The 22053-nt window shown below is 41.5% G+C and overlaps 1 protein-coding gene and 1 long non-coding RNA gene across 2 annotated transcripts in view; one reads left to right on the top strand and one right to left on the bottom strand.

The window, feature by feature from the left end:
• The window catches only part of dmd (dystrophin), a 1392820-nt gene that overhangs the window by 582739 nt on the left and 788028 nt on the right, over positions 1 to 22053 (bottom strand). The window contains exons 31-33 of the mRNA XM_034174291.1: positions 19909 to 20091; positions 4907 to 5041; positions 1244 to 1393 (exon numbers count right to left, since the gene is read on the bottom strand). Of these exons, the coding sequence (XP_034030182.1) occupies positions 1244 to 1393; positions 4907 to 5041; positions 19909 to 20091 (468 nt within the window). The remainder of the gene's footprint in view (positions 1 to 1243; positions 1394 to 4906; positions 5042 to 19908; positions 20092 to 22053) is intronic.
• LOC117514016 lies at positions 1739 to 21091 on the top strand. The gene is made up of 3 exons (XR_004561774.1): positions 1739 to 1749; positions 16924 to 16933; positions 20765 to 21091. It is a non-coding gene; the product is annotated as an uncharacterized LOC117514016 (long non-coding RNA).

Raw genomic sequence — 22053 nt, 5'->3', positions numbered from 1 at the left:
TGGGCACATGCGACTGTGTGAGTCTATATAAATGCTAAGGGTCAGACCAGCGCACACACACTGAAATAAGAAAAAATGTTCAGACAGAGGATTTCAAAGGATGGGACAGAGTGGAGGCATTCACCCCCTTTGACCAAAAAGTGACCATGATAGTGGGCGACACAACTGTCACTGGAGTGGTGGAAGCCCATGAAGGTGACACGGGTCATCCCATGCTGAATTCATAGATGTTGTCATTATACTGGTCATACAGTATAATGACAACAATGTCATTTAATGACATTACGAGGTCTGTTAGAGAAGTATTGGACCTTTTATTTTTTTTCAAAAACCTGATGGATTTGAATCACGTGTGCTTGCATGAGCAAACCTTGAACCTTTGTGCGCATGCGTGAACTTTTCTACGCCTGTCGATTGCATCATTTTCTGGTAAGCAGCCTTTGTGTGAGGTGTGTGTTGTGCGCTCGGCGTTTTTTCATTCCAAGGAAAAAGACGGAACGACTGGAGCAGCGCCGCATCAAATTTTGCCAGAAACTGGGCGAGCACACGTGATTCAAATCCATCAGGTTTTTGAAAAAAATAAAAAGGTCCGATACTTTTCTAACAGACCTCGTATACTGGTCATTATACTGGTTTAATGTCAATAATGACATTAGACTACTCACAATGCACATAGCTATGAAGTGTCACGGGTGACGCTGGCTTCACCGGCTCATATTTGAATTCTCATATGCCCAAATGTGCCCATGTTGGTTTCATTCAGGACAATTAACCAAATAAAGCAACCACCCATCGCGCAACGTGCCAGCCTCTAGACTGTTCCCACCCTAACCCAATGCATTTTTTTGCGCATCACATGTGATTTGAACATTGATGGAATGAAATCATTTCCTATTAACAAAAACAAATTCATCATGTGATGGCACCTTTATAGCAATATGTGTGTAGTTAATGGCTCCAATTACATTAGGGAAACGGCAGTCATTGCAAATTGCACTTTAATGTTGGAATGTGATGTACGAATGTGATGTCCATATTTGTTCTAGAGCATTTACAAGTGTGCCGTGTGCTCTATATGTTGTGAAAATGTTGAAAAGGCATGAACCTCTTAAAAATAGAAAAACATTAATCTAACATTTGAGAGTTTTTTCAATTGCATTTGCAGCTTGTGTTTATGCTGCATATTCTCTCTCTCTCTCTGTGTGTGTGTGTGTGTGTGTGTGTGTGTGTGTATTTATCTTACCCTTGCCATAAGTTCGTCCCATCTCATGTTGAATGCATCCAGTTTTTGCTGTATCAGTTCATCCAGAACGCCCCCATCCATCAGGGTCTGGGCCAACTCTCGAATCTGGGTCCTGTTGTCCTCTGGGTGGCATAGAAGAACCTCTAGGCTCTGCACACAGAAACACAAACATCACATTAACAAAATTTTCACCACATTCTAGAGAGTTTAAATCACATATTGTTCACCAGGATCAACCCAGTGCTGGAAGCACAAACACATTTCTCCTGATCAGGATCATCTAAATTACAAACTGAAGGAATTGTTTTGGGGCCTGACTGATGGACTGCTGGATCCAGGCAGACCTGCAGTGCATCAACTGTATCTACTTCAGTGAGAAATGAAGAGACACCCCCTTGGCCTTGTCCAGTTGTTGTGGTCTTCAGCAATCTTGCTGAATCATGCTTGGACAAATGCATCACATGCCTGAGTTGTCACAGCCCTCTTTAATGATTCATCTAATAAGTGTCATATGTGTTGCTTTACGTAACTCCATTCTGACATTCCCCAAGGATTTTCTGGTGACATCTCATTCCAAAGAGGTCCAAATTGCATCCTAACTTACTGGTCAGCATCAAGGAATCAAGTAAAGTGTGGGAAAATGGCTAATGGCAGGCAGCACCACATCAACCACACTATGGAATCACCTTGGCCCCTGGATGGCAACCACCCAGACAGACAACTAATCCATCCCCACCTCTCAAAACTAACCACCTATCTCCCACACCCAGGTAAAATGGGGGCACCCCCTTGGCCTTCTCCTTCTCCAGTCAGTAAGATCCTCAACAGTGAGGAACACAACCATACAATTACACTAGAACAGCGGTCACCAACCTTGTTCCTGGAGGGCACCTGCCCTGCATGTTTTGTAACTCTGCCCATTCCATTCCCAGGCAATTAACTCTATCAGGTGTGCTCAGCCAATCAACTGCTGGAAGACACCACTTAAAAAAAACAGGTGTGACTTGAGTATGTTGACGTGGAATACATACAGGGCAGGGGCTCTCCAGGAACAGGGTTGGTGACCCCTGTTTTGTGATTTCATCATCAGTCAATCACAAATACTGACCATTACAAGCTTTTATTCAAATCTGTATCTCAGGGGTCACCAACCCTGCACTAGAAGAATGTCAACCGTGAAGGCTTGGACCTTCATCCTCCTGCAATGAGCACAGCAGTCCCATGGCCCCAAACAATTCCACCAAAATGTCTCTCAGATTCATAGGCTAAGCTCCTGGAGACATGATTGTCACAGATTATTGATTCTCTTGACAGGTTTGACAAACTTTCCATATACAACCACTGCTGATGGCTGAGTCCAAAAAGCCATTGAAATCTTGGATCTTGGTCCTGAACCAGAAAACTTACAAACCAAGACAGTCCAACTCCTTACTGAGCTCACAATCCATGTAAGCAATGAACAGCATCAGCATCAGAATTCACAGAGAAGAAGTCAAATAATTACTTTTCATTGGGGTTATTACAAAGAAACAAAAGTTTAAGGCTGATGCTCTTGTTTAACCCTCTGGGGTCTGACGGCATTTTTTGGACAGTTCACTCGCCTGGTATAAATGTTTTATTATTGCTGTTAACAGCTTTCCCTGCATCCCACAATCAAGTTTTATGTCTCTTTTTCAGGACAACCTGTGCTTTCAGAATATATATGTTTTTGTTGTGTTTGATAAGTGTAATAAAGGTTTACAATCAAAAATAGGCAAGGAAAAAATAAAGTGAAAAATAATTTTCCACACGCATTTATTCAAAACACACAGCAAACTATAATAAACAACTGTTTTGACACTTTATAAAGGTAATTTGAGGTCTTGTGTGAAAGCCTGTACAACAAAAAGGTTCAAACAATAAACACAAATGCACATTTTGAACAATATATACAAAATGGTCTATGCGTTTTGTTATTTTGATATGGTAAACAGTGCTTTACGCCGAGAAAGCAACAGAGTTATCCAGTAGCATTCACATGCAAACTAGTGGAGCAATCCTGATAGTTACACACTCTTTGTTTGAGCATGTGAGATTGTCATCAGAGGCTCTCTGTCTGCTCACTTTTGCTGTGCGTAATGGCACAGGGCACACTGAGTATGTACTAATAGTATGTACTCATTGGAGCACCCAGGGGGCTATTCAAACAGGCCAACTAGTAACATATCACTCCTGAAAACGATCTTTGGCTTTTCACATGAGGTAAATCTGCCCTACAATTGGATTTTGGAAAACCATGGGAGGTGAACCAATTCCAATTGGACACTCACATTGCGCACATCATCACACAGCCTCTATGAGGAGTACAAAGATGGCCAATGGCTGGCTTGAAAGTCCACGGAGTTAACTTTTCAGCAAAAAAAGAGTAAGTTTCTATCTCATATCATTAAAAAGTTATTTATAATTTTGTAAAGCTTGGTCTTAGCCATCGTATATGACGGCGTCGGCCCCAGAGGGTTAAAGGCACACACATCCAAACCAGGTGCTGCTCACAAAAACGCTTTATTTAATGACCATGTCAGTGACATAAAAATGAAACAGATCAAAGTGTGATTAATCTAGATTTTAAAAATTTGACACATAGGTGCTGTCGCCATGCAACAGATGTGCATCCTGTCCAGGGTGCATCCCGCATCATGCCCTATGACTGTTGGGATAGGCTCCAGCTCCCTGTGACCCTTAATTGGAGTAAGCAGGTATAAAAAATGGATAGATGGATGGATAGGTGCTGTAATTAATTAATCTGCATTAAAATGTTTATACAGCCATAGTTTTTCTAAGCTTGGAATGAGCTCTTCATAGCTACATGAGAGTCACATTGATTCAGCAGCCAAAAACAGACACACCTTACTCTGTCATTCAGATTTTGCAGTGTTACTGGAAGTCTGAAGAAAAAAGAAGAGGAATCAGTGTTTGGTCCCCTGTACAGTGTTCTGGTTGCTAGTGCAGGTTAGCAAGTTTGAGAACCCTCATCCTTGTGGAATGGAGAATCATACATATTGCTTATCGAAAGAGGAGGCAAAGAAGCATGAATCCCAACACCAAAGTAACACAAATCAGAAGGGAAACAGTCATGACCAACAATAGCATGATTCAGTTTGCAACCTCACGACATCCTGGACACTTGTAGCATTAAGAACTGACAAATACCACTTCACAGATTCAACACTAAGTGTAAATACATGTTAAGATGGCTGTTATTTGCATTTCTGTCAATCTGCTTAACTTAGGTGATGTATTTGGTTGGGAAGATGATTATAACAAATGCCCTGAATATCTGAGGCAATCTGCAACATGTACAGTAAAGTTTTCCACTTAAAGTACTTCTCTTTCAGGCAATTTAATCCAGTTGTCAAACTGCTAGAATAAAATGCAAAATAACAGTATAAAAGCTTTTATTTACAGATTTTGCCATGTGCCCAGTCTTATATCCTTGCAGTCAAAGATACTGAGCATTACTTCCTCAACATTTCTATCCACTTATGGGCTTTTTTTCCCCACCACATTTCCATTCAAAAGATTAAAAATGTCACAGCTCATCAACTCCCCACTTCTTCATGCTTATATTTCTTCATATAGTTCTGAAGGAAGCAGACATTGCAGACATACAAAGCTGATACTCACATCCAGTGCCTCCTGCAGGTCCTCAGCTCCTCCTTGGAGGTTTTCTATTTCATCTAATTTCTGCTCCAGTTGGTCCAGGAAGAGATTTTCCTGCTCCAGGTAGGATAGCAACTCACACCAACACGCCCACACCTCCTGCACAAACACATCAAATCTTCATGAAACAAAAAAAGGAATAAGATGAAAGATTACCAAACAGACTGATATGAGGGAAAAGCTTTTTTCTCCACAATAAAGTCTAAAGCTGGTCTCCCATTGCACATGTGGCCCAGTAGCAGTCAACGTTGTGTGTCATATCCATCCATTTTCTATACCTGCTTACTACAATTAAGGGTCACGGGGGCTGGAGCCTATCCCAGCAGCCATAGGGTTTGAGGTGGGGTGTATCCTGGACAGGATGCCAGTCTATCGTAGGGCCACATACACACACAATTCTAGACAATTTAAAGTTTCAAATTCACCTAACCTGCATGTCTTTGGATGTGGGAGGAAGCCGGAGCACCTGGAGGGAACCCACGCAAACACGGAGAGAACATGCAAACTCCACACAGAAAGGCCACAGGTGGGAACTGATCCCATGACCTTCTTGCTGTGAAGCAACAGTGCTAACCAATAAGCCACCATGCTGCCCGCGTGTCATATCATTATACAGGTAGATGTTATGGGCACGCCAGATAAGGTCTGTGTTGGGCTGGCTAGCATGCCCATTAGCATCAGCCTAGAGACGCCAGCTGTGGAGGATGGCTTTTGGACTGTGGCTAGGTGCGGGAAGCCCCGTAGGGCTTGATGCCCGGTTGTGGTACCCCGATCACACTCGCCACTGCGAACTGTGAATCGGTTCTCCCCCTTGGATTTGCCTGATGTGAATTCTCTGAGCCCACGAGTGAGTTCCACTCCTCTCTCCAGGCCGAAATGCCGGACTTTAGTGACAGGGGATTCTATCACTTGCAAAGTCAGGTTACAGACGCCAGCTGACATTAAATGTATTCCTGGGGGCCAGAGCTCCAACACTGCATCCCATCTTAGGGTGCTGACGCTGCAGAAGAAAAGACAGACTAAGGAACATGACATGAGATATAGTCACATAGTTATTCACACCAATGATGTCAGGATGAAGCACTCGGAGGTCACAAAAATGGACATAGAGAGGACTTGTGATTCTCAAAATCATTGCTGATTAATGATCAAATTATTGATCATCACTTAGACATGATTGGGTTATGTGAAACCTGGCTTAAAACTACAGCTGTCCTTCCCTTAAATGAGGCCTGCCTACCAGCATATACGAGGTCTGTCCAAAAAGTAAAGGACCTTTTTATTTTTTTCAAAAACTATATGGATTGAATCACGTGTGATTGCATCAGCCAAGCTTGAACCTTCGTGCACATGCGTGAGTTTTCCACGCCTGTCGTTGCGTCATTCACCTGTGGGCATGGCTTTGAGTGAGCACTGGTCCACCCCTCCAGTCGGATTTCTTTGTCGTGCACAGCAAAAAAAAGAAACAACCCTCCGTGTGGAACCATTCAGAAGATTCAGACGGCTTTCGATGGCTTCAGTGGAGTGAGTATCCGAGAATATGTGTAACAGCTGGACATGCCCCAACCTGTCTGTGAGACTTCCAAGACTGAGGTGTTTTTTTTTGCTGCGCGTCCTGAGCTGCTCGTGCCCGACGTACAAAATCCTCCGCACGTCTTTCATTACAAAATCTCCTGTAACAGTGGAATGTGCAGCAAAAGGTGCTATGTCCAGCTCTGTTGCCATTTCTGTGGTAGTCACATGATGTTCCCGGATCAACACAGCATTCAAGTTTAGCAATGGATCTGGTCCATCCAGCCTATTGAATGGCCGCTTGGCGCGCCGCGCGTCCTCCGCCATTGGTGGGCCATCTTTAAAAAGGTTTTAACAGTCCATAATCCGTGTGACGCCGACAGATCTTCCACCGATATCCAACTGAATCTATCGAATGGTTTCCAACTGCCTGTCTCTAACAGTTTATGAAAAAAAATTTCATGGAGCAAAGCGGCAGTCTCTCAGCAAGTTCTCAGACAAAAGAAATCCGATGGGAGGGGTGGACCAGTGCTCACTCAAAGCCTGCCCACAGGCGAATGACGCAACCGACAGACGTGGAAAAACTCACGCATGCGCACGAAGGTTCAAGCTTGGCTGATGTAATCACACATGATTCAAATCCATATAGTTTTTGAAAAAAATAAAAAGGTACGATACTTTTTGGACAGACCTCGTATATTTAGTCACATCCCTCATGATGCGAAGCAAGGCAGGGGTGTTGCTTTTATTTATAAATCTAGGTTTAGCTTATCAGCTTTTGGGGGTCACAAATGCAACTCGTTTGAGCATCTGATTGGCAAGGTCAACAGAATAAAAATCAGCCATATTAATTTGTCACTGTATATAGGCCTCATGGCCCATATACTGAATTCTTAGATGAATTTGGTGTGTTCATCTCTAACTTGTCAACTAGTGCAGATAACATTCTGATCATCTGTGACTTTAACGTTCATATAAATAAGCCTTCTGATCCCCTCTGCAAATCATTTATGGAGATGCATTAGGATTTCGGCAATGCATTCGGGACTCCACACACATTACTGGAAATACCCTGGATTTGGTTCTCGCACGTGGTATTGCTGTCACAAATATTGACATCATGCCTCTTACATCAGTGGTCTCTGATCAATCACCTATTCAGTTTACAGTTTCGCTGCCTTGTTTAGTGGAACAGCAACCTTATATATCACTACGGTGATGCATCAACTCCTCAACTAAGACTGAACTCAAAGCTAGACTGCCTAATGTATTAGCTTCACATATGGCAAATACCCAATCAGTAGACAGTCTTGTGGATAGTTTAAACTCAGTGCTCAAAACTACACTTGACATGATTGCGCCATCTTTGTTAAAACCGTGCTACCCCAAAACACAGTCATCTTGGTTCAATGATTACCTGCGTGACCTCAAGCATAAGGTTAGAGGTCTAGAACGGAAATGGCGTAGTTCAAAATTATAAGTATTCCACCTTGCGTGGCGTGATGCTATCTTAGACTATAAGCATGCATTACTGGCTACAAAGCGGACTTATTACTCTGATTTGAATCAACAAAAACAAGCATAACTCAAAGTTCTTCTTCGACACAGTGGCAGCACTTATTCATGGACAACCACCTGTAGTTTGCTTTCCTTTTACAGCACAAGATTTCCTTGATTACTTTGAGAAGAAAATAGAAGACATTAGGTGAAACAGATCCCAACATGCCTTAACCCAGCCACTACACCCTGCTATTGAGGTGGGCGCCATTTCTGAGGTATGACCTAGATGTATAATATTTGAGAGTTTCTCTCTAGGCATGCTGACGAAACTTGTAATGTCAACAAAAAGCACAACCTGTTTATTTGATCCGATACCAACAAAAATGTTTTGGGACCTATGGCCCACTCTTGGGCCGACTGTGCTAGAAATTATTAATCTTTCTTTAACTTCTGGATCTGTTCCAAAATGTTTCAAATCTGCAGTGATTAAACCATTACTTAAGAAACCTAATCTTGACCCTCGTATATTAAAAACTATCATCCGATATCAAATCTATCATTTTGCTCTAAAAGTCTGGAAAAAGTGTTGTCATGGCAGCTCGTGGACTGTCTTACTGAGAATAATCTCTTTGGGCCACTGCAGTCTGCTTTTAGAAAATATCATTCCACAGAGACAGCTCTCACTAAAGTGGTGAATGATCTTCTGATTGCAATGGATTCGGACACCACTATGGTTTTTGTGCTGTTAGAGCTCAGTGCTGCATTTGATACCGTGGATCATCATATTCTACTTGATAGGCTGGAAAATCATTTTGGGATTAGTGGGAGTGCCCTTGCAGTTGGTTGATGTCCAACTTGACCAGTCGTTCTCACTGTGTTTTGTACAGTAACACTACCTCAAACCTTAGTGACATAAAATTTGGGGTTACACAGGGGTCCGTCTTAGGCCCCCTGCTTTTCTCCCTTTATATAGCACCCCTTGGGCACATATTGTGGCATTTTGGGATTACCTTTCACTGCTCTGCTGATGATACTCAGTTAGACATGCTGATAACTGCTGGTAATCTCATTCACATAAAATCCTTAGAAGATTGCCTTGCATCAGTGAGAAGTTGGTTGTCTAGAAACCTACGAGGACTGCTTTCTTCCACCTGTGAAATATAGCGAAGATTCATCGCATCCTGTCTATGGCTGACCCTGATCCATGCGTTTATCTCTTCTAGATTGGACTACTGCAATGTTCTATTTTTTTGGTTTACTGCAGTCCAGCTTTAGGGCTTTCCAAATGGATCAAAATGCTGCAGCCAGACTTTTGACACGAAGTAGAAAGTTCAATCACATTACATCCATTTTGGCATCCCTTCACTGGCTTCCTGTCCGAGTGAGATCAGATTTTAAGGTTCTGCAACTAGTCTATAAAATTGTTCACGGACTAGTACCTCCCTATTTAGCTGACCTAATTAAACCTTATGTACCGACCCAGGCTTTACGTTCTCAGGGTGCAGGACTACTTTGTGTCCCTAGGGTGAATAAGAAGTCTGCGGTTCATAGAGCTTTCTCTTACTGTGCCCCTGTTCTGTGGAATGATCTCCTTTCTAAAAAAAAAAAACTAAAAAAAAGTCTGATTCTGTGGAGTCTTTCAAGTGCAGACTTAAGATGCACTTATGTTCCCTTTCATATGGCTAGCATACTGGCATAGTATAGTTCTACTCTTTTCACTCTTTTAATTCATTTTATTAGGAAACGGAGCGGGCTGCAACCTCAACTTTACCTAAATTCTGGGTCTTTTAGTGAAGCTTAGGGCTTGTGGCCTGCGATCACCTTAGTATTTCCTGTTTTTCTTGTTGTTTAATGCTGACAAATTATACTGTATTTCTTGTCTTTGTGATGCCTGATTCTGTTTTTTTTTTTTTTTCTCTCTGTTTAAGGTGCAGTTCTATCCAGAGATGGTTGTGGTATTTGTGCTGGAGACCCTCCTGTCCGGTGCACCAACAGCATTTCCTGTATATTAGTTTTGTGAATTGTTTTGTAATTTACGTCTGTAGCATGGTCCAAGCAGAGGGTCACTCCGTTAAGTCTGGTCTGCTTGAGGTTTCTTCCTCAGAGGGAGTTTTTACTTAACACTGCTGCTCTGGGGGTTAAGCCTAGTTTACACATAGATGGTTTTGTCGGCGGGCAGTACGTAGACCGAAGTTCGCAGTAGTTCCGGCTGTTTTCGCGGTGGAAACGGGCGGAGCATTTCGCCGGCATTTTGGCCGCCGTACTATCCGCAAATACGCAGATAAAACGCCACTAAATCCGTCGAATAAATCGGCATTTTGACGCCGTAGCATCCGGCACACGTCAGGCAACGGGGGTTAATACCCAGTTCTATCCTTTACAATCGCAGGTTAAGACGTGCATGAGAACGGCGGTGTTCTGTTGCCACTGATAATGCCCTGTGTACCGCTGGATTTATCCAGGCAAATCCTGCATTACTCCAGGATCTTTTGCATATAGGCACCGATGTGGGCTCCATCGCCGTTTTACACGCCGTTGGTTAGGCATACAACGCCGGCCGCCAATTACGGCGATGTAAACTGCGGCACTACAGGAAGGGGCAGGATGAAACGGCGATTAAAAAGTATCAAATGCTGTTGTTCGCGTTGTCTCCATCGTCACGCGAATTCTCCGGGAGCGCTCCCGGAATTATTCGACATGTTGAATAATTTTTTCGACGATTCCCGGTAAAGCCGGAACTAAGCCACGCTTCCTAGTGCCGGCATTAACAACGGCATGTGATCCTTAAGACGGCCAAAAACTCTTCCGGGATGCTTCCAGGAGCTCTTACCATCTATGTGTAAACAGGGCTTTAGTAACGTTAGACCTTACTTGTGTGAAGCGCCTTGAGGCAACTCCGTTGTGATTTGGCACTATATAAATAACAATAAATTGAAATTGAAAAATATACAGCAGGTTAATGCACATTACAAACAATTTTGAATGCAGACCATAACATCAGAGCTTCTGGGAATGCGCACAATGCTACACTGTACAGTCTATGCATTAACTCCACCAGGAAGTGCACTTTCTTGACTGGCTGCTTGAGGCTGGCTCCAAAACAGAGCATATTCCCATAGAAGCCCATTTTAAAACCTCCTCCATGACAACTGGGGTTGAATTTTTTTTCTAACTTCTTAGTTTAACACATTCTGATGAATAAATTCTGTATGATTGTGGGTTGTGGTTGCTTTGAGTGACAGCGGGCTCTGTCCATCGACGTCTCCTCTCATAGTCTCTGAACGAAACAGAGTAACTCACTTGTGTCTGTTTTGAGTATTTTATTACAATCACCTGGAAAAATACAGCTTGTTGTGCAATGAAATGCCCGAATGGATCATCTCAGACGTCCCTGTTGCAATATTCATACTGAGTGAAACTCTCGTCTTATTTAATATTGTATGCTTACACCTCCGCCCCCTCCCCCCGCTCGGACGCTCGGACCACAACCTCATCTACCTGCTCCCCCAATACACACCCAGGGTGAGAAGAGAGCCAGTGTAGAAAAGGTCAGTGAAACTCTGGACTGAAGAGGCCACTGAGAGGCTGAGGGACTGTTTCAGAACCACAGACTGGAGCATGTTTCAAAACTCTTATGGTGAAGACATCAACAGCCTCAGCTTAGGACTCTGATGACCGCAGTCGCATCTCCTCCACTCTCCCTTATCTCTCTGCTTTTAACCTTCAAGTCACAACTTCACCAGACTTGTGAATTCCTCAGAACTATATTGGATTCTGGATCTATTGGACTACTATTGGATTAACCATGGAATTGATCAGCTGGTCTCTGAACCCTATTGACACCATTTTTTCTACAAGAAGGTCAGGACCGGGGGATCCTGCCTGCCCAGATGGAACGTATTCTGCGGGCTATGTCCTCGACTCCTGGAGTTCCTGGCGTGTGGCATGCTTGGCGCCTTTCGCTGTGGAGGACGTTGAAGACCTATTCATTTTTGGTCTTATGGTAGCAGGGCTGGTACTTTTTGGCTTATGTGCTGCCCTGATCTACCGGAAAATTGGCAAGACGGCGGCATCAACAACCGTGCCTTGCAGTTGAAGCTGAAGGTTTCAGAGGCCGGTGAATATTCTTAATTCAAAGTTAGGAATATTCTTAATTTATAATTGGGATTTGGCTGAATGAGTGGATCTATAAAAAAAAGTTTTTCACTGCTCGGCTGCAACACTACAGGCATCAAGGTCAATTGCCCTCTGTTTACCTCCAATGGAATTTATCCAGGCTCTAGTGAGACTATTTGGCTCCATTCTTATCTCAACCCACAAGGACAATAAACTGATAGACTTACACATGGACCAAAGCATGCTCCCGCCTCTCCTCTTACCACTCTCTGCCCCTCCCTCCCTGTGGCAGGCCTTGTCCCCTCTCAAGCTGGTCTGGCGGTGCGACTTACAGTTGCAGCGGCCTTCACCCACTTTGCCTCAATTTGGATGATGGACTGCTTCAAGTTTAGTGCACATAAACAATGTCAAATATATATGTGTTGTCTTTAATTTTGATGTGTGCCATTATTACGGTAAACAAGTAATAATGAATGAAAAATGAATGAAAACTGTTTATTTCAAACATTTGATACAACAACAATTACAAGATAGATCAGTAAAGACAAAACAAAAAAGTTCCTACTGTGTACCCAACATGTCCGAAAAGGGGTAGGGTGAAGCATCAGCTTATTTATCCCTACCCCTTCTTCCCCACAACCAGTAATACCCTTTGCCACATATACACATAGATTCCTACACACCTAAACCGATATCAATATATATATATATATATATATATATATATATATATATATATATATATATATATATATATATACATATATACACATATATATATACATACACACATATACATAACATATACACACATATACATATATACATATATATACACATATATATACACAACATAATATACACCTACACATACCTACTTACATACAAAATACTATATATTTACAAGCCGAAGCAAAAAACAAAACACCCTAACCCTCATTACCCTTCCTCCTCCCTATACCTAGAAAAAACATATTTTTGTACCGCTGTTTGAACTGGTTCATGCTTGGACATTGCTTGAGCCCACTCCCAATCTGTTCCACATCCTCACCCCACAGACAGAAATACAGAAACCTTTTAATGTTGTTCGTGCCCACTGATGCTTTAAATTAAATTTCCCCCTCAGACTATAATCCCCTGATCTGTTAAAAAACATATTTTTAATATTTGCTGGAAGTAAATTGTTTATTGCTTTATACACAATTTGTACTGTTTGAAAATGAACCAAGTCTGTGAATTTTAAGAATTTGGATTGTAAAAATAGTGGATTTGTATGATCTCTATAGCCAGTATTATGAATAATTCTTATAGCTCTTTTCTGCATTACTGATAGTGATTGTGTTGTACCTTTATAAGTATTACCCCATACCTCTGCACAGTACTGTAAATATGGTAAAACCAGTGAGCAGTAAAGAATGCGGAGTGAGTTATGGTCCAGAATATGTTTCGCTTTGTTTAGAACTGAAATGCTTCTTGACAGTTTACTTTGTATATGTTTTATATGAGTCTTCCAGTTTATCTTATCATCTATTATCACCCCCAGAAACTTATTTTCATGTACCCTTTCAATATCTACCCCCTCGACTTGTAACTGAACCTGTATGTCTGTATTACAATAGCCAAATAATATGTATTTTGTTTTACTTAAGTTTAATGCTAATTTGTTTCTGTCAAACCATATTTTCAATTTTCCCATTTCTATACTGATCCTCCTCAGTAACTCCTGCAAATCCCCCCCTGAAAAAAAATGCTTGTGCCATCTGCAAATAATACTAATTTTAATATTTTGGAAACATTGACAATATCATTTATATAAATTAGAAACAGTTTTGGACCCAATACTGACCCCTGTGGGACGCCACAAGCATTGTCCAAGCATGATGATGTATATTCCCCCAACTTCACAAACTGTTTTCTGTTACTTAAGTAGCTTTTCACCCAGTGCAACACCAACCCCCTAATCCCATACTGTTCAGGTTTATTGATTAATATGTCATGATTGATTGTATCAAAAGCCTTTTTAAGGTCTATAAATATTCCAACTGAATGTAATTTGTGGTCTATGGCGTTTGTAATCTCCTCAACTGATTCTATTAATGCAAGTGATGTTGAACTATGTGCTCTGAATCCATATTGACTATCAGTAAGTAATTTATGTTTATTTATGAATTTGTTTTGTCTAATCTATTATTGAATAACGTTTCTAATAATTTGGAAAATTGTGGAAGCAAAGAAACAGGTCTATAATTTGTGAAGTGGTGTCTATCCCCAGTCTTATACAGCGGCACAACCTTAGCTATTTTAATTTGATTGGGAAATTTACCGGTTTGAAATGATAAGTTACAGATGTATGTTAATGGTTCTACAATCCATTCAATGAACTGTTTTACCACCACCATATCAATTTCATTTAAATCGGTAGATGTTTTATATTTACAATTATTCACAATGTCTATAATTTCTTTTCCATCCACTGCTGTGAGGAACATTGAACAGGGATTTCTTTCTATGAGATTATTATCCCAATCCTCAGGTTGGGAATCGGGAATTTTTTCTGCCAAGCTTGGTCCAATATTTACAAAAAAATTATTAAAACCGTTGACTACCTCATCCTTATTTTCCTTCTTGACATTATTATCAATGAAATACTGAGGGTAACTCTGTTTTTTATTACCATTTTGATAATGCTATTTAATATATCTGTTGGGAAAGTGTAAGTACACGGACCCACAACAGGGGGCGCAAATGAACGGACAATGAAGAAAGTCAAATAACAAAGCTTTACTGTTGTGAACACGCACAACAAACACAACAAATTACAATTTCGGTCACAAGTCGAATTCCAACGGTGTCGTGTGGGCAGGCTCGACGATAGGAGACGTCTGTCCAAGTCGAACCGGAACCACCCGATTTCCTCCGCCACCGAACCCTGGGAATACTGGAGCCGCCAAGTCCCGAACTCCCAGGTGGTCACTGCCTCCGCTCGTCAGATCCGGTACTGCTGGCGAGGAACAGAAACAGTCAGATGTGGGTGTGGCTGCAACCCAACAACACGTGGGGTGGAAAACACCACCTCCACCTCTAATCAGAAACAACACTGTAATGTAGGAATAAGAGTACTTATCCAAATACGTCCTTTTCAGTCTTCAGTTGTTTTACACACAAGCAACAAGGTATTAATCCGTATGGCTGGCTGAGTTCGTTACCTCCTTGGTAGAGCGATATCTCGGCAATGAGGTGGAGTTGCCGTCCAGCTGATATACCCCTCCGCTGATGGATGTCAGCTGTCTCAGTTGATAGATGACGGCTGTCACCTTGGCTGCTCCTGTGAGGCGGCAGCGCCCTCTGGTGCCTGGAGCCCGCACTCCAGGCAGGGCGCCCTCTGGTGGTGGTGGGCCAGCAGTACCTCCTCTTCAGCGGCCCACACAACAATATCCCATATTCCTTTAATATTGTTTTTGTTATTATATAATATGTTACTATAATATTCCTTCCTACATACCCGTATAATATTAGTTAATCTATTTTTGTATTTCTTATATCTATTTTCTGCCTCTTTATTCTTTAGTTTTATGAATTCTCTATACAGTGTATTTTTCTTATTACATGCATTTCGTAACCCTTTCGTCATCCATGGTCGAGCTTGGATTTTTGTTTTCTGTAGTCTTGTTTAATTGGACAATTTTTATCATATAATGATGTAAATATTTGTAAAAAAGTTTCATATGCACTATCAACATCACTTTCACTGTATACCTTTTCCCAGTTTTGCTCCTGTAAATCCTTCTTTAGTGTGTTCATGTTTTCCTCTGTCCGCACTCGCCTGTATTTTATTTTTCTCCTCTGGCTGATTCCGCCGATGGTTTCTATTATAAACGATGAAAACTGGTAGATGATCACTAATGTCATTGATTAATAATCCACTCACAGTGTTATTCTCAATATCATTGCTGAATATATTATCAATTAAGGTAGCACTATGGGATGTAATTCTGCTTGGCCTGGTGATTTTTGGATATAAACTCATACTGTACATTATACTGATAAATTCATCTGTTATTTTATGCTTATTTGGATTGAGCAGATCAATATTTAAGTCACCACAAATGAACACAGTTTTTTGATTAGTTTTGAGAACATTTTTCCCATACAGTCAGTGAATGTTTCAATACAAGATCCTGGTGCTCTATATATACAGCTGACTAATACATTTTTGCTTTTTTCTTCACATATTTCATAGTTATACATTCTAATAAGTTATCAATCACAGTTGTCATATTGTCTACTATTTTATAATCCATGTTCTTATCCACATACACAGCCACTCCTCCTCCACTCTTATTCTTTCTGTTTACACAATTAAATTCATATCCATCCAGTTCAAAATCCATTCCTTTATCTTCATTGATCCATGTTCTGATATAGCAATTATGTTAAATATTTTTTAAACTGACTTAAATATTCTTAATGTTGTTAAAGTTTGCATATAGACTTCTGCTGTTGAAATGGATTATTGATAATTTGTTATCCGTTCTAATGATCCGATTAAACTGTTCATCTGTATAATAGCAACAACTGTCATTGATATAAATTGTGGATTAATTGCTGTAGCTTGTCTGAGGTAATTGGAGTGTAAACATAATTGCCCTTTTTTGGGATCAATAAAGTTGTCTGAAGTCTTCTGTGTGGAGAGCACTGTGCCTACCCGGAGGGTACGGTGCTTTCCCAACAACCACCCCGGGTGACCCCCGAGCTGAAGGTCCTGATGAACCAGAAGAAGAGGGCTTTCAACTCTGGAGACAGAGAGGAGCAGCATAGAGTCCAACAGGAACTCCAGTGGAGGATCCGGGCAGCCAAGAAGGAGTACAGGAGCAGCTGGCCCAGAACAACGTCAGGGACGTGTGGAGAGGCCTCAAGACTGCCTCCAGATTTGGCCAGGGTGCCAGTAGGACTGCAGATGGAGATTCTCGGTTTGCAGAGGAACTAAACGGTTACTTTAACCATTTTGGCTCCTCCACACCTGCCCCGCTACCTGCCCTCGGCTCTCCACACGTCTCCAGCAGCCAGCCCTTCAGTCCCTCGGACCCCCCACCTTCTTCCCCCTGGCCACCTCCACTGCACCCTTTGTCCCTCCTGTCCCCGGACTGTATTCAGCACCAGCCCACCTCAGGTCACACCTCAGCCTCCCCACCCCCCCACTATGACTCTGACTGAGGTGAGAGGTCAGCTCCTGTGGCTGAAGCAGAGGAAAATGGCAGGACCTGATGGGATCTCACCGAGGCTGCTGAGGACCTGTGCAGATGAGCTCTGTGAGGTCCTCAGCCACATCTTTAACAAGAACCTCAGCCTGGGGGTGGTCCAAATCATGTGCAATAACAACTTGTTTATAAATTCCAGCACTAGTGTCACCTTATCACATCTAAACCTTACTTCACATATTGCATAAGATGCTCCTATTTTTAATTCCAATCATATATATATATATATATATATATATATATATATATATATATATATATATATATATATATATATATATATTATTCCTACTTCGTTTTCCTATTTTATTTATTGTATTGCTACAGGTATTATTATTGCTTTATCTTGCACACGCTGTTCAATGCACATTTTCTTCTACTCGCACTCATCTTGTGTTTATTAAGAGCTGATGTAACGTGAATTTCTCTATTGTGAGATCAATAAAGTCTTATCTTATTGTCACACATGAGGTTGCCCATGCTCTGCTCCTTTATGCTTTAATGAGTTCATCATGAATCAATGCGGGAGGGGATTTTAACATACAGTAAAGGGGGTCATTTTGGCTGTTCCGGGTCTTTATAGGAAACCAATGAATGGTGTCGCGAAGGCTCTGTCCAGCATACATACAGTCTATGATTTCACCCCTGCTGAAATGAAATCAGCACCACCCCCCAAAACAAAAAAACAAGAAAACAAACAATTTACATTGTATTTTAATTTTAGTTTTAGTTTACATTGTTGATGCATCAAAATAACTGAGCAGCCAAGTCCACATTCAGCAGAATTTATCTCAAGAGGCACTGGAAAAATGTAAAAATGAAGTGTGTGCAGTCCGTACCAATCCATATACTACAGTGGAGTAAGATGGAGTGAGAGATAAGGTGCTGGTCTAGGTTCTTGTAATATGCCACTCCATGGACGTTCCTGCCACAATCTGTCCTCTCTGTTCCTCACGGCATTCCATTGCTCACATGGCAAGACCTTTTCTAAATATTATCCCACATCTGCACAAATTACATCCACCTACTAATTGTTTTTGGATCACGATGTGTTCCCACATCACAATTTTTTGAACATGTTTAAAACCGAATGAGCTACAACCTATTACACCCGATTTTAGGCCTCAGTTGGGGCTTTTGTGCCACAAACATAGCTGAGCTCCATTTCTTCAACAAATAGACAGTGCTCTCTATCTGTCTCCGCATCTCTCTCTCACTCTCTCTATTTCTGTATCTCCCACGCTCTCTCTCTCTCTTCCTCTCTCAGTGAAGATATGCGGTGGAGTTGTTTGAGTGAGGAAACATGACGTCATGCTTCAGACCGGCAAAATCCGCTCAAATGCAGCCATGTTGTTCATAAACCAGAAAATTCTGTTCACTGCAAATCACTGCAGATTTGGAAATGTGATGTCATCTGTCCATTAGCACCCAACTCCATGGGAGAAATTTGCCACTGGGACAAAATACTTAAATATGTAACTAATCCTTTTGTTCTGTCAGTCCGAGTGTGACACAGCCTTTAGGTAGGAGTTTGACCTTTCAAATGTCTCATAATGTTTTTATGAACACTTAGTTTTTTTCACTTCTTACTTGTTGATAAGTCAAGGTGGCATATCAACTGTAAGAGCCTGAAATGATGCACCTTTACAGTTCCTACATCACCACATCTCATATATTATACACAGTATATAACAACCATACTCTGATATGAACATAAAATACATGCCCTCCAGTGTGGTCACTGATGGGTGTGTGCATGCACTCTCTCTGTCCTCTTAAACTTTTGATGGTATTTTTCACTTTATTACAAATAGCCATAGCTATTTCAAACACTCCAAGTCTAGCAATAAAGGCACCTTGACACTTGTTACGCATTTAACCCCCGCACTGCCGCATAATTCATCATGCCAATGCGACCCAATGTGTACGCTGGATGCTATGTTATATACATAATTACTTCATAGCAGATTAATCATTTGATTCTCAGAGTTTGGCTGATAAAACTACCTCTACTCTCTTCCGGAATCACAGAGAATTTTTCTATAGCTGCAGCTTTTTTATTTGCAATATTTATATCATAATGGCTTGGCAAAACAGTTGGACTTTCGTTCTTTCTTCTGAGTTTCTGTAAAACTATGTTACGATAAATTTAACATCTCATCATAATCGTTTCAGATGAGCTGCGCTGTGATGCGCTGCACTGACGCAATGACTTGCAGTAACACAGTGTTTTGAATGTTTGTGCAATTCACAAAATTAATGTGTGCCAGAGATTTTTGAACTTTTCAAAATTTTCTTTGCACACTTGCACACAATCGTGCACAGTTTACAATGGTTAATAATGATTTTACAATGAGTTTACTCTCTGGCACGGCAGATTGTGAACCAGTGCACGGATCAAATTTGTGCAAGTGTCAAGGTACCTTAAGGCTTCCCCCATTTCAGTCATCACAGAGAGACTCATGGCTGCCATTGAGTTGGATCTGCTTTGCACTGTTTGCATTCATGAATTTATCTTTTCCTATTCGCAAAGACAAGAACGTGAACCAAAAGAGGACAGTAGAGAGATAAAAGTCGTACCTCCAGGGTTTTGCATTTCCCATCCAAGCGACTACAGAGGCGCTGATAGTTGGCAGTCAGCACATCCAGCTCAGAGCGCAAGGCATCATGGGCCATCGGTGGTGCCTTGGCAATGAAACTGTTCACACTGTCAGTGAGGAGTTTAACCTTTAGCTCCTTCAAGTGGACTTCTTCCTGGGCTCTCTGAAAGCAAGGCAGACAAATAGAGAAATTAATCACTGATATTTTCTGGAACAGGATAGCTGCACTCGTAGTTTGAAATGCGGTGTTTGAAAAGGTCCACAAAATAGCAATAGCAAAGTGTTAACCTGATTCCAGAAAGGGCAAAGAGGGTGCAGGTTTCTTTGTAACCACCAACTCCACCAGGTGATTTCACTGAATGACAGCAGACAAGATGAGTTCCTCAATGTATTTTTGCATGAACGCCATAATGTTCATGCTGTACAGGGCACTCTCCTTTCTTGACGGTTTGGGGGGTATGTGCAGCTTATGTTCTTCAACTTCTCAAGCGCATTTAACACCATCCATCCCTCTATTCTGAGGGATAAGCTTGAAAAGTTGGGTGTGGAGTAGGTATTTATCTCCTGGAGAGGCCACAGTACGTCAGGCTGGGGCAGGCAGTCTCTGGAACTGCGCAAATGAGCATTGGCACTCCCCAGGGAACAGTCCTCTCCCCTTTTCTTTCACACTGTATACATCTGACTTCATCTACAGGACTCCAACATGTCATATTCAGAAAAATTCTGATGACACGGCTGCAGTGGCCTGTGTGAGGGCAGGGATGTGACAGAGTACAGGGCAGTCATCACGGAGTTCACCAACTGGAGCAGGTGCAATGGGCACCACCAAAACAAAGGAAATATTTGTTGACTTTGGCAGGAGGAAAGCACACACCTACCAGTCAATATAGACAATGTGGGCACTGAGGTGGTCCCCACGTACAAGTTCCTCGGAGTCCACATTGACAATAGACTGGACTGGTCGGTGCAGGTAAATGCAGCACATAAAAAAGGACAAAACAGACTGTTCTTCCTCAGAAGACTGAAATCCTTTGATGTTGGTCATGATATGCTTTTCATTTTTTATCAATCTGTTGTGGTCAGCGCTGTATTGTTTGCTGATGTGTGTTGGGGTAACAGCATGTCTGTCAGGGACAGTAACAGACTGGACAAATTTGTCTGGAAGTGTGTGTCAGAAACAGTGACAGACTCCTCTTCATGAGATGCAGGACTGAGAGGTATAGATCATTTGTCCCGGCCGCCATGAGACTGTGTAACACCTCTTGTTAATGTATTTTTACTCTTAATGTGTTTTTTATATTTGTCTTATTTATTGGTATTTTATTGAACGGATGCATTGTGTATGTATGTATGCTCTCGGGCAGATGAATTTCCCGTAAAAGGGGATGAAGTATGTATGTATGTATCTATCTATCTAGGTTAAGTGAACTGATGACTCTAAATTGACTATAGGTGTGAGTGACAGTGTGAATGTGTTTGTCTATTTATTTGGGGACCTGTAATAGACTGTCAGCCTGTCCAGGGTGTACCCCCGTCTCACCCAATGACTGCTGGGATAGGCTCCAGGTCCTCCATGACCCTTAATTGAAACTGGTAGGCAGAGAAAATGAATGTATGAATGTCTTCAAAAAGGGACATTTTCTGTAAAGGTGATGGGGGGGGGGGGGGGGGGGGGGGCGGCGATGTAACCTTCCAACCCCTGTTCACCAGCCTAGTAGTCCTGGGCCCATACCCATATCCACGAAGCTGACGTTATTCTAAGAAAATCTTAGAATTCCTCAATTCTTAGACATTTCTACAATTCTCCCTTGGTAAGATGAAAGTTGTCTGCAAAGCACCTTAGGCCTTAAGAGAGCTCGTAAGGTACCAAAGTGGTAAGAGTATTGAGGAGGACTTTAAGAAACTGTTGGAAAAATTCACATATGCCATTAAAATGATCATTTAACACACACACCACACACACACACACACATATATATATATATATATATATATATATATATATATATATATATATATATATATATATATATATATATGTTTTTCTATTGACCATCATCCTCCTATTACCATAACCTGAGATGAATCCTGTGAAAATAATTGCTTAACATTCCAAAACCATCAG

This window comes from Thalassophryne amazonica, chromosome 1 (genome assembly GCF_902500255.1).
Source record: "Thalassophryne amazonica chromosome 1, fThaAma1.1, whole genome shotgun sequence".
NCBI lineage: Eukaryota > Metazoa > Chordata > Actinopteri > Batrachoidiformes > Batrachoididae > Thalassophryne > Thalassophryne amazonica.
Note: the sequence above shows the minus strand (reverse complement) of the source record. Positions and strands in the feature narration are given on the sequence as shown.